The sequence below is a fragment of the Vombatus ursinus genome, unplaced genomic scaffold (assembly GCF_900497805.2).
Source record: "Vombatus ursinus unplaced genomic scaffold, bare-nosed wombat genome assembly UNPS02010788.1, whole genome shotgun sequence".
In the NCBI taxonomy this organism is placed as follows: Eukaryota; Metazoa; Chordata; class Mammalia; order Diprotodontia; family Vombatidae; genus Vombatus; species Vombatus ursinus.
The window spans coordinates 5,215,899-5,242,762 of NW_020950566.1; the positions used below are offsets into that span (position 1 = coordinate 5,215,899).

General features: G+C 36.8%; 1 protein-coding gene across 6 annotated transcripts in view; it reads right to left on the reverse strand.

Moving 5' to 3' along the window:
• CADPS2 (calcium dependent secretion activator 2) overlaps nucleotides 1–26,864 on the reverse strand; it is a 700,135-nt gene that overhangs the window by 173,007 nt on the left and 500,264 nt on the right. For all 6 annotated transcript variants that reach the window (XM_027855139.1, XM_027855140.1, XM_027855138.1 and 3 more), the window contains 2 exons: nucleotides 8,513–8,649; nucleotides 2,257–2,444 (listed from right to left, as the gene is read on the reverse strand). In XM_027855139.1, the coding sequence (XP_027710940.1) occupies nucleotides 2,257–2,444; nucleotides 8,513–8,649 (325 nt within the window). The remainder of the gene's footprint in view (nucleotides 1–2,256; nucleotides 2,445–8,512; nucleotides 8,650–26,864) is intronic.

Genomic DNA, 26,864 nt, shown 5'->3' on the forward strand with positions numbered 1-26,864 from the left:
AAATGTGCTTTTAATTCAACAAACATTTCTTAAGCACCTACTATAAGCTATGCCTGGGGATACAAAGGCAAACATTAATTAGTCTCCGCTGTCAAGGAGCCAAGTATCTACTTGGGAGTTAATAACATATATACAAGTAATCAAATATAAAATTAATACAGAATAATTTCAATGAGAATGTCCATTTTTGAAGACTTCAGGAAAGGGCTTGTGAAGGGGGTGTCATTTCATCTATGCTCTAAAACAAGTTAAGGACTGGACAAAAACAGAAGTGAGGAAGGAGTGTGTTTTGGACATTGAAGGGGAGGAAAAAAAGGGTCAGAGTACTTGTGGAAAAGCTGAATCAGGAGATGCAATGTCATGTATAGGAAAGAGCTAACAAGCCAATTTGACTCGAATAGACAATTTATGATGGGGATTAATATGAAATAAAACTAGAAAAGTATGTATGGGCCAGGTTGCTAATGGCTTCAAATGCCAGGCTGAGGTTTTTCTGTTTTGTCCTAGAGGTATAAAGTAGCACTGAAGATTTCTGACCTGGGGGCAGGTAGGTGGCTCAGTATATAGAGTACCGGCCTTGGAATCAGGAGGACCTGAATTCAAATCCAGTCTCAGACACATAACACTTACTAGCTGTGTGACCCTGGGCAAGTGACTTAACCCCAACTGCCTCATCAAAAAGGCAAAAAAAAAAAAAAAAAAAAAAAAGATTTCTGACCTGGAGATTTTATGGTAAGATCTATGTTTTGGGAATAGCAATTTCAAGGCTGCGTGTGGGATAGAATAGAGGGGAAAAGATTGGAGGCAGGAACATCATTAGAAAACTATTTCAATAATTGAGGAAAATGCTGATTATTACAAGTGGAGAGAGATAGTGTGGATATACAACATACAGAATTGACAAGCCTTGGCAAATGATTGGATATGAGGGTTGTGGGAAAAGAAAGAATCAAGCATAACTCAGAAACTGGTTTTACACTTGTTCTATTTCCTATTTAAAATTCTTATTAATATGACCTTCTGATACTTTTTTGATGTGGCAGGTAACTAAAAAACTTATTCAGCTGGCTTTTTCTCTTGGTATCTATCTATAATCAACATTCTTCTTGTCACTGATTGGAAATTTTCTTTTCTTTCATACCACTGCCTCACAAGAAAGTAAGAGGTGTGGGGCAGCTAGGTGGTGCAGTGAATAGAGCTCTGGCCTTGAAGTCAGGAGGACCTGAGTTCAAATCCAGCCTTAGACACTTAACACTTACTAGCTGTGTGACCTTGGGCAAGTCACTTAACCCCCATCACCTCACCAAAAAAAAGCAAAAAAAAAAAAAAAGAAAGAAAGAAAGTAGTGGAGGAAGTGGAGAAAAAGGAGGGAAGGAAGGAGAGAAAGTAGGAGAAAGAGAAGAGAGAAAGACTATATAAGGTGAAGACAGCCTGTTACTGCCTAGCAAAATGGGTGAAAAACTGATAATATTCTTAGACCATCTGAGTATGGTGCTACTCTGGTTAGAGGGTATGTCACTGAAGTAAAAAGGATTTTCCTTTTGTGGTATGGGAAGGGGAAGGGGACACACAAAGGAGAATAAAGCCCATTTAAACCAAGGCAAGAGATTGAAAGGCCTTACTTGTCCTCCTTATGCTTTTTCTCCTGACTTCAGTTAGAATTTTCTCTAAGGTAGAGATGAAAACATTAATAGTACACACACACACACACACACACACACACAAACACACACGAATCAGTGTATTTATTGAGCACTTACTATGTATAAACCCCTTGTTGGGTGCTGTGAAGAATACAAAGACATATAAGACAACAGTTCCCGTCCCCATCTATATACACACACACACACACACACACACACACACACACACACACACACATATGCATATACATCATGAACATTTACTAAGCACCTACTATGTGCCAGGTACTATTAAACACTGAGGATACAAAGAAAAAGCAGAAATAGTCCCTGCCTTCAAGGAGCTTTCATTCTAATGGGGGAGACAAAACATAAACAAATAGGCACATAAATAACTATACAAATACATGTGCAAATTGCTTTAATTTAAAAATGATTCTCTAACCAAAAGGCATCCTATACTAAGCCCAATACAGCCTACCTAAACTCAGAAAAATCAGTTAAGGAATTGCTTCCTATTTAAAATGTTACTAGCTGATAATTGGAAAAGTCTTCTCTCCCTCCCAGGGCAAACTCAGAAAATTCACTGAGAGAATGCTTTGAATTGTGATACCTGTTACCATGCACGTGAGATGCGCAGAATGCAAAGCTGTAATGGAGCAGGGTTGGGTCAATGACAGCACCACTTTCTGAATGGTCCATCAATTCTGTAAGGTAGCAGAGATGTCTATGACAGCCTCTCACTCCATAGCGAGCACAGTACTCATCTAAAACAAAGACTTGACCAGGACTAAACCAACCCTGTAAGAGAAAAAAAAAAAGAATTAAGATACATTTTCTTGCCAGCACTTTCATTTAGCTTTGTAGGCAGTTGAATTGAGATTTGTAACACTTGCTGATGGTCTGTTTTAATGATCATTTTCAGCATATGGATCTAATCTTGTGGTAAACTTTGAAAATGGCTTAGAACAGCCAGTCCCTGATGCTGACTGTACTCATTCCTATGAAAAGGTATTTTGACCTTGTCATTACTCTCTTATAGGACTCAGAATTAGCACAATGCATTTGTCAAACCCTTTGTACCATTAGCTTCAAACTGAAATTATTATATATATTTTAAAAAGAACATTAATTTTTTTAAAAAGATAATGCTAAAATATATGTATAATTGGAAATACTAATATAGGACTACTCAGAATAAAACTAAAGGGAAATTTTAAGAAGCTTGTCAGTGATAAAAATTAAAATTTTAATTCTCTAAGCAAGCAGTACATGAATCCTCTACCTTCATCTTTCTAATCTCTCTCCTAAAAATGCTCTAATTTTATATTCCTTGCATAATTAGGAAGTCCTTATCATAAAATATTTACCCATTCTACTGGGAAGAGACAACATGTACATACAGAAGCAAATACAGAATAACGACCAGGAAAAGAGGGAGGGATCAAAAAATCCTTTAGATAAAAGAAGGCATTTGGGCTGCATCCTAAAGGAGGTGAGGGATTCTGCAAAGTTGAAGTGCGGGGGAAGTGCTTCCATCCAAGCATGGGAGCTGGCCAGTGCAAAGGCAGAGAAGGGAGACAGAATTTCATGTGTGAGGAATAGAGAGGTCAGTGTGGTTAAACCAGGAAATGTGGGAAGAAGAGTGATGTATAATGAGACTGGGAAGATAGGTTGTGACCAGATAGCGAAGGGCTTTAAAAATCAAGCAGAGGAATTTAAATTGGATCCTTAGAAACAAGAGGGAGTCACTAGATTTGATTTTACTTGATTGAAGACAGGAGTGGTGTGGTGAGATCTATGTTTAAGGAAAATCACTTTGGCAGTTACATGGAGGATGGATTGTAGTTGGGAGAAACGAGGTTGGGAAATCAATTAGGAAGCCATTGCAACTGTTTGGACAAGAGGTGATGATAGCCTGGTAAGAGCAGAGTAGGGCTATGAAAGGAAAAATGTCTTGAATGAATGAAATGAGTCAAGAAGGTAAAAAGAAAGGATGGAAGAAAAAAAGAAAGAACACAGATCACAGAATTTTAGAACTCAGAGGGACTTTGGAAGAAAAAGGAAGAAAAAAAAAACATGGGATGAGATAAAAAGAAAAAGAAAAGTGGTACAGAAAGAAAGAGACAAGGACAAGTGAGCTATTTTGATTATCTTTGTAAGTACACTTGGCATCTTAGTCTAACACTGTCTTCATATGCATACCATGAGGCAACCTGACTAGAATGCAAACAATAACAAACAAAAAAACAAAAACCAACAACACCCTACCTCATTTAAAGAAAAAAAAAAAAAGAAGAAGAAGAGGCAGCTAGGTGGTACAGTGGATACAGCACCAGCCCTGGAGTTAGGAGGACCTGAGTTCAAATCTGGTCTCAGACCAGACACTTGACACTTAGGAGATGTATGACCCTGGTCAAGTCACTTAATCCCAATTGCCTCACACACACAAAAAAAGGTTCTTTTAGTACTTCTGAAACTAAACCTACTTGAATAAAGTCCAAGAAGGATCTCCTTTTTACTAAAACATACTTTAGAATGAATAGCATTTTCCTGAAGGTCTTCTTTCTTTCTTTCTTTTTCTTTCTTTCTTTCTCTTTCTTCCTTCCTTCCTTTCTCTTTCTTTCTTCCTTTCTTTCTCTTTCTTTCTTTCTCTTCCTTCCTTCCTTTCTCTTTCTTTCTTTCTTTCTTTCTTTCTCTTTCTTTCTTTCTTTCTTCCTTCCTTCCTTCTGACAAACTGTTTCTATGCATGGATATATAGTGCTATTTTGGGGGGCTTTGCCCACAGAAGCTTGACCTTGAGGCAGAGAAGAAGAGCTAGGCAACTTTCTGAGGGCAGGCATTTTGGGGCAGGCATTTTTTTTTCCTAGCTTTCCCCAAACTCTCTTGACCTTAGACTTGACCTGGGGGGTAAGAAGGGGAAGAGTACCAAGAGTGATACAGAAGTTGCTCTTGGAAGGGATGAGGGACCCTTGGAAGTCATCTCAATGGGAAGAGCTCAGGAGGCCCTTACAGGTGATCTAGGATATGCCATGTTAGACTAGAGGAGATACTGGGACAAATCACTCCTGGGAGTTTCTGTTGAGAATGAGGACTCAAAAGATTTGGCTGACCTGTTCACTGTTAATCCCCCATCCTTTTCTACTCTAGGGAAAATTGAGTTTCCCCAGTGTGAGTTAATCTCTTCAATGTCTGATTCCCACTGTCCCATTCTGGCTGTTTGAAAAGGGTATTTGGAGCCTTGAGGGGCTTGTTCCTTTCCTTTACAAGTTCACTTTCACTCCTAAGTTTTAGTATGTGATTAAAATGTTGGCCAACGTAAACCCAAGCTGTTTGGTGTATTTTACTTATTGCTCATATCTAGAAATAATAAAAAGGAGAGGGGATTAGAAATAGGAGACTGTTCAACCACATATCCTGATTAGTTTTCTTGGCCATCAATATGCTAAAGGCCTTTAATATATCAAAATGTTCTGATAACTTAAGCATTTTCTGAACATTTGAGGGTTAGCTATTTAAAGAGATGGGTGATTTCCTAGGAAAATGAAAATTCTGTTACAGATTATACAAAGTTCTAGCAAAATGAATGGGGACAGAGGATATTTTAAGTAAGTATAACAAATTAATGTTCTTTTGAGTCTTAGAGACCTCATATAATCTTTGTAAAGTCAGTGTATTCATTCAGGGTGATAAAAAAATACTGAAAGACATTCATATCTTGAAATTTAAAGAAAGTAAATTAACTATTGTTGCTAACACGGTTATTTTTTGGGGGAGGGGAATGGACTGGCCATAAAATTACAAATAATCTAGTATCTAATGTAGAGGCTTTGGTATTTATCCATCAACTCTTTTCTTTTATCTATCCCACAGTGTTGTATGACAAAGGTAAGCCTCTCTATTTGCTTCCCCCTTGTTTAGACTGAACCCCATGTTCAGTCTGTCAACAAACATTTATTAAACATTTTTTATGTTCCAGGCACTTTCTAATTGCTGAGGATACCAAGAAAGGCAAACTATTCCCGCCCTCAAGGAGCTTATAGGCTAATGGTGGAGACACCATGCAAAAAGTTTTGTACATATAAGCTACAGAGAAAATTGGAGGTCGTCTCACAGCTAAGGTACTAGCATTAACATGGACTAGGAAAGGCTTCTTGCAAAAGATAAGATTTTAAGTGAGACCTGAAGGAAGCCAAGGAAGAAGTGAGGGAGAAGAGACAAGGCAGAGCATTCCTCATACACTAAGACAGTGAAAATGTTGAGTTGGGAGATGGAGAGTGTTCCATGAGGAATAGCAAGGAGGTCAGTGTCAAGATCTGGAATGCTACAAAATCTTAAAGCCAAATCTCTTTAGGATTATGGATTTAGAATTGGACAGTACTGTTAGCGGTCATGTGTAGTCCAACTCTCATTTTACAGAAGTACCTGAGAACTGGAGAAGTGAAATGACCTGTCACACATGAAGTAAGTGAAAGATTACTGACTGAAACTTAGGTCTTTTGACACTGCTCCCTGGCCATCTTTCCATTTGCTTCCTCATTTACTCTGTTATGGACATAAGATAGATTATCTTATCTCACTGAACATGCAGAATAGTTACTCACCACTATGGCAAGAAAATCTATACATATGTTATTATCTACCGAACTCATATGGTAATTTTAATATTTACATATGAAGTATTAAATAAGCTATATAAATTAACAGCAGCCTACCTAGACAAATCTTAAAAGAAATCAGACTGAGTCTAGAGGAAATTAGGCAGCTGGTCTAAAATAAATAACTCATTCAGACTCTCCACCCCCCTTTCTTTTAACTTGTAAAATTTGGAAGCAGATTATGGCATTTGGTGGTATGTAGTACAGAGTCTTTGCATGTATTTCTTCTAAGGAGAATGAACCTCAGATTTTCAATCAGGAGGTAAAGAGCCTGACATTTGTTACTGTGGACAAAGCTGAAGTATGTGAGCACAGCAGAGTTTATGAACCTATCTGATTTAAACTGTAAATTTAGACAATAGTGCAAAAAACTGGAATTAGGATAAACTAGGATAAATAATGAACTTATAGATTATACAGATACATAAAAATATATAATATACATTTATATAAATAATGAACTTAAATAACATATAGAATGTTAGAATGAAAAGAGGGAGGAAAAGAAGAATGGAGAAATTAAAACACAAGTCCAAGATTGGTACCAAAAAAAATTTTTCTTGTTCCAGTGCTTTGAACAACTCTGTCTTTCCTTTAATTTCATCATTTAACAGGCTTCAGTAAATATGGGAGATAATGACTTATTATGGGCTCCATGACAGAAGTCACCTTTGAAAAGTCAGAGTAGCCTCTAATTTGTAACAGTGAGGGTTGTTTTGCTCTTGTTTGACCTCTCTGATGGGTGCTGTTCCTCCTTCCCTCTACCATCACCTTCAAACCAGGAATGGGTTGTCCTTGTCAGCATATGTAGAAACTGAATGTGGTGGTGGTAGTAAGTGATCATGGAAGCTGTAGTTGACAAACCCAACAAGGAGTGACTTGCTTGCTCACCCTCAATGTTAAAATTCCTTAGTGAAGCTAATATGATTATATGAGTGAACTATTTTGGTCATCCATATAAAGTGTTGTCTTACTGATCACTACATTTTACCATGCAGAGTTTAAAAAAAAAAAGTGTCGCTCAAACATAATATGGACCAAAAACTCCTCTGATGTGTAGATATGTTCCAAATGCCCTAGAATATAGCTATGTGAAATAATCATCTGAACCTTTGAGTCAATAACAAAAGCCTCTCAGTTCCTCGAGTGGAAATTACTTTGTATAGATTTATCTCTAGAGTCACTCTGGGATATATAATCTCATTCAATTCAACAAACATTTACGGAAGAAAAAAATGAAAACTTTTTTTCATATTTAAATCACTATCTGCAACAGATGACCCAAACTACACAAATTCAAAAGAAAGACACTACTGCTTTAATTTGAAACAAAGTACTACCTAATTCAGAAAGTTTAGCTTTGAAGGATTTGTCCTTCAATTTTGGTAAGGGCTGACACGATTATACATAACCACTTTGGTAACAATAAAAGACTCACATCTCAGAGAACACATATTGCTCATCAGTTTGATGGGTGTTCTTAATTAATCAGTGAAATAGGAAACAATTTCAATAATAACTGATCAAGTAATTTTCAAATGTGAGAAACTTGATCCTATATAAAATGATCCTTATTCCAGTTTTCCCTATTTTTAAAAGCAACAGATTTCAGATGACAAATTAGTCTTATTTTTAATAATTTTTTCAAAATGTAATTCAAATGACCTTCTCCTATAGCTCATGAATGATATCTGCAAATGAAATTAACCTTGACTCTGCTGAACATAAGAGCAGTAATCCTATCTGCTTTTTATCTTTTCTCAGTGGTTGGCACTATTTGTTTCATTTCCCTCACTCTCACCCCATGTGAAACAATAGGGGGAATTACAAGATAGATGACAAAATGTCTAACATCTGGTGAGCTGAAGGTGTACCTTAAAATGCCTGTACAGGTGTTAGTAAATCCTACCACAGAGGTTTCTGTCTTTATTAAAGCCGTCTGTTTTTATTCAGACCTCTCTCGAGGAGCTGATAAACTACCGACCAGAGTCCGTTTGAATCTATTCTCTTCACTATTGAGTGGCACAGCGGTAGTCTTCAAGTGTATAATTTTCAAATTGGAAGCCAATCGATTGGAATCCTTTATCCCATCTTCAAGCACAGTTATAAAATGAGTTGGGAATAAAAGACCACTTCATAAAAACTACTTCTCACTTTTCATTTTTTTTATTCCAACCTATACAGAAACCAAGTAGACAAATCTGTACTCACCAAACAGGAGTAGGAATCATTCAGTCTATGATCCAAAGTCTGCCTCTGAAGTAATCTAAAGAGGGATGCATGGTCAAACTTGCAGGGATTAGCAGAAATAAACTCATCCATACCATGTTTCTGAGAACGATCTGGATCTGTAAATTAGGAGAAACACAGACACATACATATGTGTGTGCATATATACATATGTGTGTATATATATGCATATATATACAAACACATATATACATACAAATTATTAAATGGGTAAACATAACTTTTGCTGAGGATGTAATAGTTACAGCATAAGTACAGAAGACTCATGAGGAATGCTGCATCTACCAAAAATGCAAAAGAATAATAGAAATTGTAGTCATTCAACTGTTTCTACTGTTTTTTAAAATCTCATTCAAAATAATTAATAGAAAATTATAAGAAAATGCAATTATTCCTCCTTTTTTCTTTCTCCACAAACCCCTAAATAAATATAACATATTCCAAATATAACATCTGGAATTAGGAAGCTAATTTTTATAAAAAGCTACTTCCAATGTTGAAAACACTTCCCCCACCCCCAATCCCCAGTTCTAGGAAGAGTTAATGGATTTGGTTTTGGCTTCTGCTAGAGAATATGACAAGATATCTAAGGATCACTCATAATAATACATTAAAAAAAAAAAAAAAACAGCAATCATGACTAGAAGCCTACTTTCCAAATGGCAAACTGGGGCAGAAATGAACACACAAGGCTTAGCTGGATCATTTCCAGCCTTCTTTTTGAATGGAGCTTTTAATGGGACAAATCTTAATGTAGAAATGGCAATGAATGCTCTCAAGCTTCAAGCAAAGTCTTGAAAAAGGGAGCGGCATTTTTGTGCAAATATGTAGACAAAGCACAACTTCCCAAATGGCACTTCAATCAAAGGCCCAAATTTATTGTTCTTTACAGATTGCATCTTTCAACGCCTCTAGACCCTGCGGGTTTATCAAAAGACAAGCTTTTATGACTGCTTTTGTTAATGGTATGTTTTGTCAAAGTCTTCAATGTGAGTTATCCACCAAGTATGGACAGAAAAAGCCATACGATGTCCACAACGATTGGTTGTATATTAGCACATTTGCTCTGTTAGATGCCATGGTCCACAATGGGACAAATAATCAGTTATCAACATAAAAATGGACTTCCTTTTACAATGGTAATGTTCAAGCTCTTTTGTTCCTTTAAATTCACATAAAGGCCTTTTCATGTTTGTTACAAGAAAAGCACAGACCCAAATGTATTCTAGATGCAATTTTGAAAACAGGCAATAGCACAGACCAAAAATTTCTAAAGAAAAGGAGACAAAAGTTTATTGATTAAACTCAATTATAGAGTCAGGTTCATAACAAAACTCGATATTGATCTGTGGGCATGATGCTAACATAATCAGTCACATTTAGAAATTTAGCCCCAGATCATATTGATCCATGTCAAGTTCAACTTTCAGCTGTATTTGTGGATGGAAGAACTATTTAATTCGAGCTGAAGGATCTATAGCGCTGCATCTTGAAAAGATACACAAACAAATTCATATCACTTCGCTTTGCACTGTCAAAGCAAGAATCACATCCATGTGACAGATATCACCAAGGTGGATGTAACAAGTAGGCAGTGTGACAGCTCACTGATGGCTTAAGGTATGGGGCTCTCAGGAAAACTACCATATGTATTTCTTAGTACTGTACTGAATAATAATAATAAGGGACAAGCTTTTAAGATACTAACATTAGGCAGGTTAACATAAAGGTGGTTTGTTTCTATTTGGCTAACATATGAGACAACCTGCCATAATTTGTCTTCCATAGATAGTTTGATATTCATTTAAAATACATAAATATAAAAGAAAATGTTGAGAATATAAATTTGACATGGGATATTTATCTCAAAGTGAAATAATGTATGTGACAGTGCTGTGAAAATAGAATGTGCAGTGAGATGGAGGGAATTATTTTACTAAATCTGAACTATAATACAAAATTATATATTTTTTTAAAATTCTACTTGGATCTTTTTTTGTTTCTTAGTATAATTTATCTTAATAAGGAAAAATAAATCCTTTCAGTTTTGGTTTCTTTGTGAAATTAAACACCCCCCCCCAAAAAGCATTTAATGAATGAAATCATCATTTCTTTTGGAGACAGAGATTTTTACAGAACAAAATATTTTATCTCTCTTAAAATTATGATATGTAATAATTTTGGGGGGGAAAAGATCCTATAGCTTACTTTTAGTGGTCTAAGATATAAAATATTTTGTTGAACATAATCTAGACATACTTCTTTCAATGGAATAGGTCATTTCCCCAAAAGATAGCTGAACGGTTAATTTCTTTTGATAAAGTCATATTTTATATTGATTTATATTACAGAATTAGAGATAGCTTCATATCAAATATTTTGGTTCTATGGATTTTAAAGACATAATTAAAATGCATCAAATCTGAAATTATGAGGAAAGAAGAAATGATTTTTTTTTCAGAAGAATAAAATATCAGTAACACTAAATACTTTCAAGATTAATGGTTTTCTTAGAATGGGTAGTTTCTCCACCTACATAGACTAGCTTCTCCATGCCCTTTCAGCAGCTATCAACACCGGTTGTCCAGGAAAAAAAAATCATTAACTGGGGGCCAGCCTTTTAGTGATGAAACTTTTTGCACTATGCTAAGCTGCTGCTTGGATAGAGTTCATTTCTGAGCCTGCATTTCAAACCTTTCCAGATTAATGGGACCTAACAAAGTTGGTGAGCCACTGGTGTTGCCTGAAAGAACCCAGAGTCACCACCATGCCATAAGAAGGGCTTTACTGAAGAATTAAAAAAATAATCCTGAAAATATGTTACCAAATACAAACAAATGTAAGCCTGGTCAAAATAAAACCAAAAAAGCTTCACCAAAAATGGCATTCCTTTGGGAACTAAATGAACTTGGGAGAGAAATGAACTCTATGGACTTCTCCAATACTTAAAATGTTGCGGAGACAAAGAAGTTCCATTTCTAATCAGACCAGGATGCTATCTGTGGATTACAAACATGCATTATAATAATATCATTCTTTCTAGGTCACAGAAGTATATTACCTTATCTGATCCTCATAAACCAATGAGGCAAGAGGGGCAGGCATTATTATTTCTATTTTTCAGATGAGAAAAATGAAATTTAGAAAAGTCATGGCTTAAGTAAGGTCACATAGGAAGTAGAATAGCCAGGTCTCAAAATTAGTTTTTCTGGCTTCAAGTCTAGCATACTTTACAATACAATATTGCTGCCCCACAAGCATTATACCTAATATTCAGAATGAAGAACTACTGGCTATGTGTAGTTTATTGATTTGTTTATTTAATGATGAATTTTAAACCACAGAGATCTAGAATCTTAAAAGATGCTGAGTTGCTCTGTTCATACATGTATTCTTTTGTGTTCCCACTGTGAGCTAGGTTTTCAGTATTCATTAGCAGGATAATTTTATTTCCTTAAGGGCAGGCTTTTGTATAGTGACAATCTTTAACACTGGTATTCCTTGGTCCAATTCCTAGAGAAAAAGAACTCCATTATAACCCTAGTATTAGGGGACACAGGATGGATCATAGGCTGTGTCATGGTGATAGGAGTTATCTTACACATTTCTATGTTCATATTTTTACCCATACTACAACCAAATCCAAGATAGAGGTATTACTTTATATTTAAGCCATGGTTCATTCATTCAATGACTATTTATATATTAAGCATATGCTATGTGTCAAACAGCAAACCACTGGGTTCAAGACTGCTCTCCTTGAGTTCAGTTTACTGGGGGGAAACAATAAGTACATATACAGATATATAAATACAAACTTATATGCAAAGTAAATATTAACATTCAACATATTTATTTATTGAACACTTACTGACATATGTCCTGGGGGAGTTACAAAACTTAGCTAAAACTTCATGGAATTAATATCATAATAGATGGATAAGCTCTGAATATACATTATACTATCTTTTTCAGTTTTGTTGATTTTTTTGTTTGTTTTTAATTACAGTAAATTCTCACCCCCACCATAGAAAGACTGCCCTCTAACAAAGAAAACAAAGTTAAGTAAGACCAACTCACTTTGACTGAATCTGCCATTAAACACCTATAGTCTTCAACTTCTCCAGTGAAAGAAGAGAAGTACATTTAAAAAATCTCTTCTCCAGGGACATGTGTGGTCATGATAATTATATAGCATTTGATTTCATTTACGTTGTTGCAGTTGTGTTTATTTTTCTCGGGGCTTCATTCTGGGTTAGTATACACTAGTTTTCTCACATTTCTCTAAATTCTTGATATTTATTGTTGTTACAGTCCTGCGATATTCCATCATATCCATGTACCATAGCTTATTTAACAATTCCCCAATTAATGGACGCTTAATTTGGTTTCTACTTATTTGTCTTGTCTTGTGCATGCCTAGATTAGCTAACATGGAGGTACCCCGTGCTGGGTGCCTCTACCTCATGAATGAGAGCAGCCTCCTTTGATTATCTGTGGATCTTTCCTCTTTTTTGCTGCTGTCCAGAAGGTAAAGATCACATTTCACTTGCAGCATGGTCATCATGAACTGAAGTGAGGAGGAGAGAAGGAAGAATTCCTTCCATCCCCTGTGCCTGTGTGCTGGTGCTCTCCTCTCTGTTTCTCTGTCTCTGTCTCATTTAAATCCTGTGCCTTCAGTGTTCATCTTTGAATGAACCTCAGTTTTAGGTGCTGGTAAATCACTGGATTGGGAATATCAGTTGTGGTGACCTTGAAGCCAGTTTTCCAGTCAGAATGTAACAGTCAGCACATCAAGCAGGCAAGCCCCACAAAACCAGCCCGACAGAGGTTTTGGACTTGGAACTTGGGACTGTGCTCTATAGGAACTGATATAAACTATGAACTAAGCTAATCCTTTTTCCCTCCCCAGAGATGGAGGTGCTATAGAGAGGAGACGAAGTTCCATGTATTGGATAAGTAGGTTTATATATTTGTTATTACACATTTTGAAATAAATATTCCTTCGTAAAAACTAATTTGACTGTTAGTGGTTACATGGAACCGGAGCAAAAGGATCTATCCTTAAAACCACTGCTGGAGGCTGGGGTCTTTTACAAAGGGCTTAGATACCCAGAGAATCCTGAGGAAGGGGTGAAATGCAAAATCCTTGGCCTTCAGGCAGTGGGGGCCAGGATAGTCAGTGTTTACTACCACAGTATTTACTACCACAAAAAAAGTACTGCTATGAATATTTTGGTGTATATAATACTTTTGTTTTCTTTCCATGATCTCTAAGGGATACATGCCTAACAATAGTATTTCTAGGTCAAAGGGTGTAGACACTTCATTCACTAATTTTCTAGATACAATAGTGTGTGAATTACTGTGGACTAGTAAAATTTTTGCTCTATTTCCATTTTGTGATAGCAATGGTCATGCATGTATGTATGCTTCTAACACCAAGGTAATTCAGAATGTCTGACCTAAACCAGATAAAACCAGATTGAACTGATTTTCCCACCTTTAATTAGTTCTGTCAGCTGAATGCTGGATTTGTGTTATTATTACACACATATTTCATTGTTCTTTTTTATTACATTTTAAATTCCCTGATTTTTAAGAATGAGTATTTCTTCCAAGGAAACACACAAAAGTTATAGCTCATAAAGATTACACTTCAATGACTGTTAAGAGTTACTGTTGTTGGTTTGTTTGTTTGTTTGTTGGTTGGTTGGTTGTTGGTGTGAGGAAGTCGTACATTTCAAGAATCAAACATACAGTGAAACAGATCCTTTGTTTTGAAGGGCAAAAGAAAGTACAGCCAAAATTGAAAAAGAATATTAGGACCTGACAAGATACTGTTGTGAAACATCTTAACTGATCCACAGAAAACCTGGAGAGCATGTTGTTTATTATAGTATGGCATAAGGTTCTTGAATTTGGAAAAACAGTAAGCAAAGCGGAGGGAGGGGGTGGGAGAAGAAGGAAGGAAAGGGAGAAGAGGAGGGAGAGAGGGACGGAAGGAAGGAAAAAAGGAAGGAAAGGAAGGATGGGAAGAAGGAAAAGAGCTGATAACCACTGCTGTGAAGAAAAAACACTTGTCATAAGCAAGATGATACAAAGACTGGAGTACTTAAGACTGGTAAAAGGCAATTTTTGCTGATGAAACGTTTTTTTTTTTCTTCTCCACTCAAGGCTATACCAAAATCACTGTCAGAAGAAGTTAGGGTGAGCCTCTAAGATTTGGGCATCATCATTATATTACATAACATTCATTCTCCAAGAGCATTTTGGGGATTTTTAATGTCCACTGGACCTAATATTTTTGTCCCCAGTGATAAAATATATAATTTCAAAAAATTTTTGCAGTATATTAATATACTGAGAAGCAGAATTTTTCCTGAATTTTAGAAAATCACAAAGACAGAATATTACAAGACCTTGCTACATGTTGAATAAAAGGTTAAATACTTTTTTCCAGAGATGGAGATATACTCCTTCATTGACCTTCAATGGAAACTAACTGATTTAAACACTATTGAAAACTTAAGTGCTATAATAAGGATTAGACTTGGAAAAACAGATTGTTTGTCAAAGGCATATTTAATATCAAATGTGATAAAAGTGCAGCTCTGTAACAAAGAAATAAAGAATACGTGTCAAAATCTTATGAATGCAATGGCAAATCATGTAAAAAAAGCGATTGTAGAAAAAGGCAGATATTGCATTTTTTAAAGATGTAAAAAATTGTACTGTATTGTCAATAAATTTAATTATTCTACTTTGTCCTAGCTAATATGAATATCACTGTAATTCCAAATTGTTGGACTAATTAATTTAAGGCAGATAGGTGGCTCAATGGGTAAGAATGATAGACTTGGAGTCACAGAGACCTTGGTTTAAATATGGTTTAAGTGGCCTTGGACATTTACTAGCTGTGTGGCTCTGGGCAAATAATTTAGCCTCTCCACCTCAATTTACTTATCTGCAAAATGGGAACAATAACAACACCTACTTCACAGGGTGATTGTGAGGATCACATGAGATAACATATGTGTAGCGCTTTGCAAAACTTAATACACTATAAAAGAGCTAGTTATTATTCAGAGTGCCTGCCTTCTCACAATTCTTTTTCCCACCCCAACATTGGTTATTGTCATCTTTTATCATATCTGTTGGTTTGCTAGGTGTGAGTTTTAACTTCAGTGTTATTTTGATGTGCATTTCTCTAAGTATTAGAGATCTGATATTCTTTCATATGATTGTTACTAAATACCTTGTAATTCTTTTGAAAACTGTTTATTTATATACTTTAACTATCTATTACGGAATAGTTCTTGGTCTTACATATTCATGTTGACTCCATATACAACTTGGATAATAGATCTTAATCTGAGATATATGATGCCCAGATGTATTTCTCAACTGAGGATTTCTCTTCTTAGCCTGGTATGCTGATTTTATTTCTGCAAAACCTTTACATTTTCGTAATCAAGATTGTCTATTATTTCTTATAATCTGTATCATTTGTTGGGTATCTTAAGTTGTCTATTTTGTTTCATCTAAATCTCATCCTATTATCTTCTTTTATGAATTTGAATGCTAAGGCATTTGGAGCATATAAGCTTATTACTAATATTGGTTTTTAGCATGATATAGTTTCCTTGTTTATCCTTTTTATTTTTTGAATGTTTGTTTTTACCTTATCTGATAGCATGATGGTAATATTTGATTTTTTTTTTAATTTCACTTGATGCATAGAAATTTTTTTTTTTCCATTTCCACCCCCCTCAATTTTATTTATCAGGGTCAGGGTTATATTTTATTTTTTTAAAAAATATTTCTTATAAGCAATAGGTTGTAGGGTTTTGTTTTGTTATCCAATGTTACTCTTTTTTTTATTTTATTGGATTGTTTGATCCATTTACATTTAAAGCTATAGAGTTAGTTTTATACTTTCACCTAGCTCTAAAATTTTCTTTTTTTTTTTTTAAAGGTAATTATGTTCTTTCAGCTACTTCACTTGGATCTTTTTTTAAGGTGGCCCTGTTCCCATTGGTTCTTTATCCTCCTTCCCTGATTCCCTCTTTTCACTCATTCCTCCTTTCCCTTTAGGGTTTTGTTTATTAGTTCCTTTCTCTTGTTATTATCTGGTTACATATTTATTTTCCCTCTGTTTTTCCTCTCAGGTAGATTTTCCCTCCCCTTCTTCCCCTTTAGCTAGTTTTGTTTAATTGTATTTTTAGTTTCATTTTTTCATCCTTTTCCCAAAAGGATTTCTTTCACTTTCTTCATTATCTATCTTCTCTTTCTGTTTATTCTAGACCCTCATTCTCTGATTCATGATTCCTATAATTATCTGGTCTCTCTTTTTTTCTCTGTGTTCTTCAAAGTCTCCAAGGTATTGGAAGGCTCTGCCCTCTAGGCACTTTCTGCCACTGACTTGTAAGGCTCATCCCATGGATGCCTCTTTTCCATTGTGACTCACTCTCAGAAAAATGCCCAGTCTTGCTATGTTCCCCCACCCCTAGCTGGCTCTAATCTATGACCCTTCTTGGTGATTTCTGCCCCCTACATTTTTTCTGGACATCCCCCTGTCTCCATGCTCTCCTACTTCAACTACTAACTGTTCCCAGGGGTTCTACTTCCCCTGCCCCCCCAGGACAAGCAGGCTTTTCAGGCACTAAATCCCCCAGTTCTCATCCAGCGTAAGGTCGTCATCTTCATTCACCCATAAGAACATTCATCAGTAGAACCCCCTACTGCATTCCAAGTAAGGCCTCCTTCCTTTTCTCCTCTTTTCCATCTCCCCCTGATGGGTTTGGGATCTGAACTCCTAAAAGAAAAAGGCCATGTCTTTGGGATCTGGACCCCCAAAAAAATAAAATCCCTGGACTTTTCCCAAATCTCTGGCATTTGCTGGAGGCTGTAATCCACTCAACTGGCCTTTCACTGTGGCTACAATCAATCTCCCAATTCTGTTTCTATTACCTTTTGATTGCCCCTGGCCACTTCCCACCCTTTATCCTATCTAGACTCCATTCTCCCTTGGCCAAGTGGTCCAGGTCCCTGGAGTTCTGTTCACCCTAGTTTACTGGCCACTCAAATCCAGATCCTCCTTAGACCCTTCCTCCAGTCATCCCAGACTACTTTGCCACTCCTGGATCCCTCCCACAGTCTTTCTGTAAATAAGATTCATCTTGTCTCCATTAAGGTGCTCAGATTCTTATAATCTAGTCAATAGCTCACAAATGTTCAGATTCCTTAAGAGTCTGGCCAATATGGTGGATCTTTAATAAACCTTGTCTTTGGCTGAAAGAAGGCCTCAGTCAAATTCATTTGGACAGGACCCACGTGTTAAGATTTTGCGGTCCCAGCACCCCTAAACCTCAACCCCCCCACCCCTAAGAACTTTTCTCTTTCTGAGACCACAGAGGTTACTTCTCCTCATTGCTAGCCCTTGATTTGACCCAGTGTATCTCTCACTCCTCTACTCTCCTCCTCCCTTTCACATGCCCTCTAATGATATTGTGTAGTCCCACAAAAGAAGCAGAGTGTCACCTGTAGGCAGGGCATCACCAAGTTCTATCTGTTTTTCTCTTCACTGTGACCTCTACCAGATTTCCACAATCACCTCTCTCCTTGTGTACTATTAGAAAGAAGTTTACTACTAGTCTTTCTGTTGTCACTAGGTTATTGTCTGTATTTAAACACTCCTCTTGCCTTCCTGTTATTTGGGATGTTTGAGAAGCAACTAATCTCTTCAGTTTTGGTTTTCTTTCTAAAAATGCTTCGAATTGTTTTAAAATTATTAAATGTCCATCTTTTGTCCTATATAGTTAGGCTCAGATTTGCAAGATAGGTCACCCTGGGCTGCATTTTTATGCTCCACTGCTCTTTGGGACATATTTTTCTGTTTCTTCTTGCTTTTTCTAGTAGGTGTGGAATAGTATTGCATTATTTGAATGACCTTTCCTTTATATTTGAAGGTCTTTCTCCTGATGGCTTGCAGAAATTGTTTCTGAATTGAATTATGTGTCTTGGAGTTTGCAGCCTTCAGTATTCTCCTGGAGACAATCTGTGAATTCTTTCAATTGGAATTTCATTTTCTATGTTTAGAACTTTGGGGCAGTTCTATTTTTTCCTTTATTATGGTGTTAAAGTTTTGTGGGGTTTTTTTTTTGGTTTGTTTGTTTTGGGGTTTTGGGGTTTTTTTTTTGGTCCTGTTGGGCTCTTCTGAGAGACCTATGGTTTTTATGTCTTTGAATTCAATATGCTTCACTTGCATTGTTAGTATATTCTCTTTTAATGTTATTATTATTATTATTGCTTCTCTTCTTCTAGGTTGTTCTTCAGTTCTGTGCATTTTAATTCTCAATCTGTTGTTTTTTCTTTTGTTTCTTTAGTGATGTTTGGCATTGCAGATTCAAGTTTTTCTATTCTGCTTAATATTTTTGTTGCGCAAGGCATAAATTCATAATTCTCATTTCTCTTTTAAATCACTCAAGAACATTATGCTTTGGCTCATGTTCTTTTCAAGTGTTAGATTATTTTCCTTCATTTTGCAACATTTATTCATAGATGTCTGAACTCATTTACCAGATCTAGAGGTCATATCTTCTTCCGTTGTTACTGTTTTTCCTGTTGATTTACCTGTTTATGTTCGAGATTTCTTCTTTCTGGAATCTTTGGTACCTTCAGCCTCCTCCCACCCCCTCATTTCTTCCTCATCACTCACTACTGATTCCCTCCCCTCTGAGTATGACCTCAGCCTCCCTCTACACTGGGCAATTCACCACCCTTAGTCTCTGCCCCCACCTGACTTTTAGGTCATCAGAAGTGGTCCCAGCTGGATGCTGTGATCCTCCCTTACACTTAGTGGAGTGTTGCACAGTTCCCACACACAGTATCCTGTCCTGGTGACCTGTCCCATTCCATTTATTCCTTAGTTCTTTGGCCCAGGACAGGCAGATCAGAGCCAGCTTTCCTTGGCATTGAAGTTGTTACTTCTGGGTTGCCACCCATGACAGGCTTTTGCTATGGCTACAGGGCTATGGCTAAGGTGATTGTTGAGGCTTGAAGAAAACTCCACAGCCTGGAGCTAGGACTCTACAGCACTGGAAAGACAGAGGGAGGCCAGAGAGTAGGGGTGGGTTTTGATGTAAGCATGTCTTCTATCCTTGGATCTGCTAGTGCAGCCAATAGCATGAGAGGCTGGGGATGGGTGCTAAGTGATCTCAGGGTCACTGAGCATCAGTTGCTGTCTTTTTTTACCTCAAGCTTATGAAGTGCTTTGAAAAAAAATTCAGTATTTTATTTTTCTCCAATTACATGTAAAAATAATTTTCAACATTAATTTTTAAAACTGAGTTCTAAATTCTCTCCCTCTTTCCATATCCCCCTCATTGAGAAGGCAAGCAAATTGGTATGTTATACAAGTGTAGTCATTCAAAACATATTTCCACATTAGTCATGTAAAAGAAAACATAGACCAAAATTAAAAAAAAACAAACAAGAAATAGAAATATGCTTCAATCTGTATTCAGACTTCATCAGTTCTTTCTCTGAGGATGGATAGCATTTTTCATCTTAAGTTCTTCAGAGTTGTGTTGGATCATTGCAGTGCTGAGAACAGCTAAGTCATTCATAGTTGATTATTTTGTAATATTGCTGTTACTGTATGCAATTTTCTCCTGGTTCTACTACTTTATTTTACTCTGCATTAGTTATGTAAGTCTTTCCAGGTTCTTCTGAGAGCATCTAGCTCATTATTTATTATAGCCAACAGTGTTCCATCACAATCATATGCCACAACTTGTTCAGTCATTCCCCAGTTAATGAGCATCCCCTCAATTTTCAATTCTTTGCCACCAGAAAAGAGCTACTATAAATATTTTTGTACATATATGTCCTTTTCCTTTTTGTATTTTTTTTTTTATCTCTTTTCGGATACAGACCTAGTAGTGGTATTGCTAGGTCAAAGAGCATACGTGGTTTTATAGGCCTTTGGGCATAGTTCCCAATTGCTCTACAGAACGGTTAAATCAGTTCACAACCCCACCAACAGTGTATTAGTGTCTCAACTTAGCCACATCCCCTCCAATATTTGTCATTTTCCTTTTCCACCTTATTAGCCAATCTAATAGGTGTGAGGTAGTCCTTCAGATTGTTTTAAAACTTGCATTTCTCCATTCAGTAGTGATTTAGAGAATTTCTTCATATGGCTATATACAGCTTTGATAACTTCATCTGAAAACTAACTTCACATTTTATCATTTGGGGAATTCCTCTTATTCCCATAAATTTGACTCATTTCTCCATATATTTGAGAGATGAGGACTTTATCAGAGAAATTTCCTTCAAAATTTTTTTCAGTTTTGATTGCTAAGTGTATTTCCTTTCATCCCATCCCCCCCATTTATTCTATTCTCTATCTCCTTTCACCCTGTCCCTCCTTAAAAGTGTTTTGCTTCTGACTACCACCTCCCCCAACTCATCCTCTCTTCTAACAGAACCACCCCCTTCCCTTATCTCCTTCCCTTCCTGCTTTCCTTGTAGGGTAAGATAGATTTCTATACCAAATTGAGTGTATATATTATTCCTTCTTTGAGCCAATTCTGATGAGAGTAAGGTTGAAACCTTGCCTGCCACATCTCCCATCTTTCCCTCTTTTGTACCTCTTTTATGTCAGATAGTTTACCACATTCTACTTCTTCTTTTCCTTTTCTCCTACTGCATTTCTCTCTCACCCTTTAACTTTATTTTTCAAGATATCATCCCATCATATTCAACTCATACCTCTGTCTGTTGTCTATATATACTCTTTCTATCTGCCCTAATAATGAGAAAGTTCTTATGAGTTACAAGTATCATCTTACCATGTAAGAATGTAAACAATTTAATCTTATTAAATGTCTTATGATTTCCCTTTCCTGTTTACCTTTTCATGCTTCTCTAGAATCATGTATTTAAAAGTCAAATTTTCTATTCAGCTTTGGTCTTTTCATCAGGAATGCTTGAAAGTCTTCAACTTCATTGAATGTTTATTTTTTCCCCTTAAGGATTATACTTAGTTTTGCTGAATAGGTGATTCTTGGTTATAATCCTAGCTCCTTTGCCTTCTGGAATATCATATTCCAAGCCCTTCAATCCTTTAATGTAGAAGCTGCTAAATCTTGTGCTGTCTTGACTGTGGCTCCACAATACTTGAATTGTTTCTTTCTGGCTGCTTGCAATATTTTGTCCCTATAGGGACAGGCCTAGGAATTTGGCTATAATATTTTTGAGAGTTTTCATTTTGGGATCTCTTTCAGAAGGTGATTGGTAGATTCTTTGAATTTCTATTTTACCCTTGGGTTCTAAAACATCAGGGCAGTTTTCCTTGTTAATTTCTTCAAAGATGATGTCTAGGGTCTTTTTTTGATCATGGTTTTCAGGAAGTCTAATAATTTTAAAATTATCTCTCTTGGACCTATTTTCCAGGTCAGTTGTTTTTCCAATGAGATATTTCACACTGTCTTCTATTTTTTCATTCCTTTTGTTTTGTTTTACTATTTCTTGATGTCTCATGGAGTCCACTTGCTCAATTCTAATTTTTAAAGAATTATTTTCTTCAGTGAGGTTTTGTACCTCCTTTTCCATTTGGCCAATTCTACTTTTTAAGGAGTTTTGTTTTTTTCTTCAGTGAATTTTTGTGCTTTTTTTTCCATTTGACCAACTCTACTTTTCTTTTTTTTTTTCTGAGGCAATCAGGGTTAAGTGACTTGCCCAGGGTCACACAACTACTGAGTATCATGTGTCTGAGGCCAGATTTGAACTCAGGCCCTCCTGACTCCAAGGCTGGAGCTCTATCCACTGTGCCACCTAGCTGCCCCCAATTCTACTTTTCAAGGCATTCTTCTCCTCACTGGATTTTTCTACTTCTTTTATCATTTGGCCTAGTCTGCTTGTTAAGGTATTTTCTTCAGTATTTTTTTTGTCTCCTTTACCAAGTTGTTGACTCGTTTTTCTTTATTTTCTTGCATCACTCTCATTTCTCTTCCCAATTTTCCCTCTACCTCTCTTACTTGATTTTTAAAATCTTTTTTGAGCTCTTCCATGACCTGAGATCAATTCATATTTTCCCTTGAGGCTTTGGATCTAGGAATTTTGACCGTGCTGTTTTCTTCTGAGTGTGTGTTTTGATTTTCCTTGTCACCATAGTAACTTTCTATAGTCAGAAATTTTTTCTTTTGTTTGCTCATTTTTTCCATCTATTGTTTCAGCTCTTTGCTAAAGTGGGGCTCTCTTTCCAGGATAGAGGGCACACTGTCTCAAGCTTCAGGGGGTTTGTGCAACTGTTTTCAAAGATACTTCAAGGGATCTGTAAATTTGCAGTCCTTCCAAGGTGGTGTGATCTAAGGAGAGGTGTGTTTACTACTCTCCTGGCAAGTGCTCTTGTCTGTGATCAACAAGCATTCTTGTTTGCCCTGGAACTCCAGTGATGAGGATCTCTGTTTCTCTGTGGCCACAAGTTCTGGCGTGCTATTGCTCCTCCTCATCCGGGGACTGCCACCAGGACTGTGACCCAGATGTGAGTATGTACGAAGCAACAGAGTCCTGCTCCCAGTGCCAGCACAGAGACCCTGTAATCTCCTTCTGACCGGTTGTTCAATTCCATTATCATCTGTGGACTGAGAGCTCTGAAAGCAGCTGCTGCTGCTACTGATTTAGTCATTCTCAAGGCCTGCAGCTGGTTTGCTGGGCCCCAGTATGCGCTGGTACAGCCTGTGCTGGATTGCACTTTACTGCCAACACAGTGTGACAGACCTTTCTTGCCAAACTTCCAAGTTTTCTTGGGCTGGAAAATTATTTTACCTTGTCCTTTTGTGGATTCTGCCACTCCAGAATTTGTTTTATGGCATTATTTAAATGTCTTTGGAGGGGTTTGGGGGAGAGCTCAGGCAGAGTCCCTACTTTCTATCTGCCATCTTGGCTCTGCCCCTTGGATTTTTTTTTAAACCTTCTTTTTGGTTGCCATATCTTTGGTGCACAGTTTCTGTTTTGGAGAAGCTTGAGAAGTCATGGGGGTCACAGAAAATGCCTCATTAGCCATCTTGTTGCTCACATGACCCAAAACCTAGTATCTTCTTCAAATGGTTTTATTTTGGGGCAGCTAGGTGATGCAGTGAATAGAGCACTGGCCCTAAAGTCAGGAGGACCTGAGTTCAAATCTGGCCTCAGACCAAATACTTACCACTTACTAGCTGTGTGACCCTGGGCAAGTCACTTAACCCCAACTTCCTAAAAAAAAAAAAGCAAATGGTTTTATTTCTCTCTTGAAACGTTCTGGAGTTGCTTACTGTTCTATATTCCCTAAGGAATATTTAGAATTGTTTTTCACTGGGGTTTTTTTGGTTTGTTTTTCTTCACAGCATATTACTGATACAATATGTTAGGATCATTTAAAACATTTGACTAATTTTTCTTTCTGTTTTAAAATTTCACTGTTGGTGTATCATTATGAGGTTAGGTTGACACTTGACTCATCTCCTTTGGAATTTTTGTTTTTTAGACTTTTTTTTATATTTCTAGTTCATTCTCTCAGGTTTTCATTTTCACTCTTTGGTCTTCTCCCTTCCACTACCATGATCTGCTGTCTCTTGCACAGACTTCCAAGTCTGGGAGTCTTTGGCTTCCTTGCCTTGCAGAGTGTGAAGGTCCATAGTTTTATGCCCAGATAAACTTCATTTCCTTAGGCATGGAGGCTCCTTCCCTCCTTTTGGTCTCACATTCAATTGCTACAGAATAGTCAATAACATTTCCGAGTCTGCCAGGCTGGTGAGTTATTTAGAAAACTTTGCATTCTGTGGTTCTTATGTGTGATTTAAACATATGCTGACTTTCATTTAAAAAAAAAGTGAATGAATTTTAAATAAAAGTTTATGAGCAATATTTTTCAAAGACTCAGTGGTAAAAATAAAGTGGCAAAATTCATTTCTAAATGTTTTAGAAATGTTACGAGGAAACAAAAACAAGCCACGGAGAGACAGTCTGGAACAATGAATCACAAATCTGTCAAAAACTATGATGATTAATCTGTGGACTAATCATAAATGCAGGACATTATAATTGAAGATGTTGATGGTGTTTCCCTGGTAACAGTGGAATGCAAGCTCCCATATTCTTTAATGACTACTGTCACCCAGTTAAGGTGACAGAAGTAATGATAACTAAATAAAACCCCAACCAAAGAAAAACACAACTGTTTGCCTACAAATTTAAAGAAGCCACAGAGTCTGGTTAAACAGAAACAAGCAACTGAAATTTTTCAACAGAAAAAGTAGTACTTTCCTAACTCCTGAGCCATCATATTGAAAGTTCAAGGGGATGAATTAGCCTGAAGTGGGGAATTTATCCATTTCCCTCTTTTGCAATGTATTTTGGATTGGGAATAACTAATTCTGAAAGGCTTTCTAAATCTTGCCCCCTCACTTCATCCTTGAGGATAGATAAATCTGCCTTGGTGGAATAGAGGAATCTGCCAAAGTGTCCCCAAAATTTGTACTTTCTTTCATGGGTCTGGTTTCACTTCCCACTTGTATACGAGTGACTTAGGACATGTTGCTTATAGCTACATGGGTGGCTTCATGTGCCTTAATGTCATGCAGAAAGGTGTGTGTATGTGGGGGGGTGTAGGGTGGCAGGGACTATGGCCACATAGACCCTTTTTCTGTTATACTGTAAGAGAGCAAGATCTATATCATATCTATCTTTAACTCTTTAGTGCCTAGCATAGTGCCCCACACATACTGCAGTATTTCAAAGGATCTGTTTTTGCACATAGATTTGCTAGGTGGTACAGTAGATAGAGCACTGGCCTGTGTGAATCCTGTATTACATACCTACTACCTATGTGTCCAAGCAAGTCACTTAATCCCTCAGCCTCAGTCTCAGTTTTCTTATCCATAAAATGGGAATAATAATAGGATAGTTATGATGATTAAATAAAATTATATATGGGTAATACCTGTGGGTTAGAAGTCTATACTCATTGTTTTGACACACTTTACACTGGGCAGGTAGAAACCTACTCATTTCTTGGGGTGACTTGATCACTTCAATGGCAAGTCTGGGTTTCCAGAGAGGGACCACCACCATGTGATTACATTTAAATTCTCTCAGGGGCCTAAGCTTGTTATAGGGGAATATACTCTCTTTATTCACCACTTTAGTCCTTAAGCCCCTACCAGTGCACTGTCATTCACACAAACAAGATACTCATAATGATGATACTTTTACATCTTAAATATAACCATTTACTTAGCAATGAGATAAAAAAGAAACAACAATAACAACACAAATACACATATATTAAAATAAGTGCAGGAATACAAAAAAAAATCACAATTGATACATAAACCTGGGTCTCACTTTCCTACAAATGCACTCAGTAGCTGTGGGAGAGAGTGAGAATAAATGGAAACCTGACAGGGAAGCACCTGGGGGAGTAAAAATCATATGGTAAAATCCTGGACCGTAGCCCTGATGTCATTGCTCCATTCAAGAACATTGGCACCATAGGAAGCTGATTCTCTTGATAACTGCTTGCATGCTGGTCCTCCTAAATGCTCTCTGGGTAGGCAATTTTATTTTCCTTCTCTTTTTGAACTGATGAAGCATTTATAAGATCTTTCAACTCACAATCACCCTACAAAGGGCACTAAAAAATGTCATTTCTAAATTTAGATAGCAGTTCCCTTTAACTAGCCAAGTAACTGCAAAACTCATCAAACTAGGTTCTCTAGGCAATACAGTCCAACTCAAAGCAGCTATTTATTCACCAGGATGCTGCATCACCCAAATAGAATGTAGCAGACAGTCTACAGAAAAATAGATCAAATTGGTCATGGTCAAGGCAAACCAGTCGAACCTGTTCTTAACTCATCAGGATATTCCATTGTCCAATTAGATCTCAGCATTTCTTCCTACACAGCAAAGCTATAAAACCATTTTCCCTTATCTGCTTTCCTCTCTCAAACTGGAGGGGGAAGCAAAGAAGACCATTTCTGAAAGTTTTCATCTCTTTTAAGCTCTGAGAACTGGAATCGAAGCTGTCTTCCAATGAGTTTTAGTCATTTTTCAGCTAATTAGGAACTAGCAGCCAAAACCTTTTTGTTAGCTGACTGCTTCTTGCTATTTTCTTTCTCTTAATTTTTTAAAAACAATTCCTAAAAGGCTGCTTTTCATTCTTCTGCTGACTGTTTCCTCTCTGACATGGTCTTCAATCTCTTTATCACTTCTTTGCTTTAGCCTCCCACCTCTCAATGCCTTAAATCAGAGCCTAATAGTG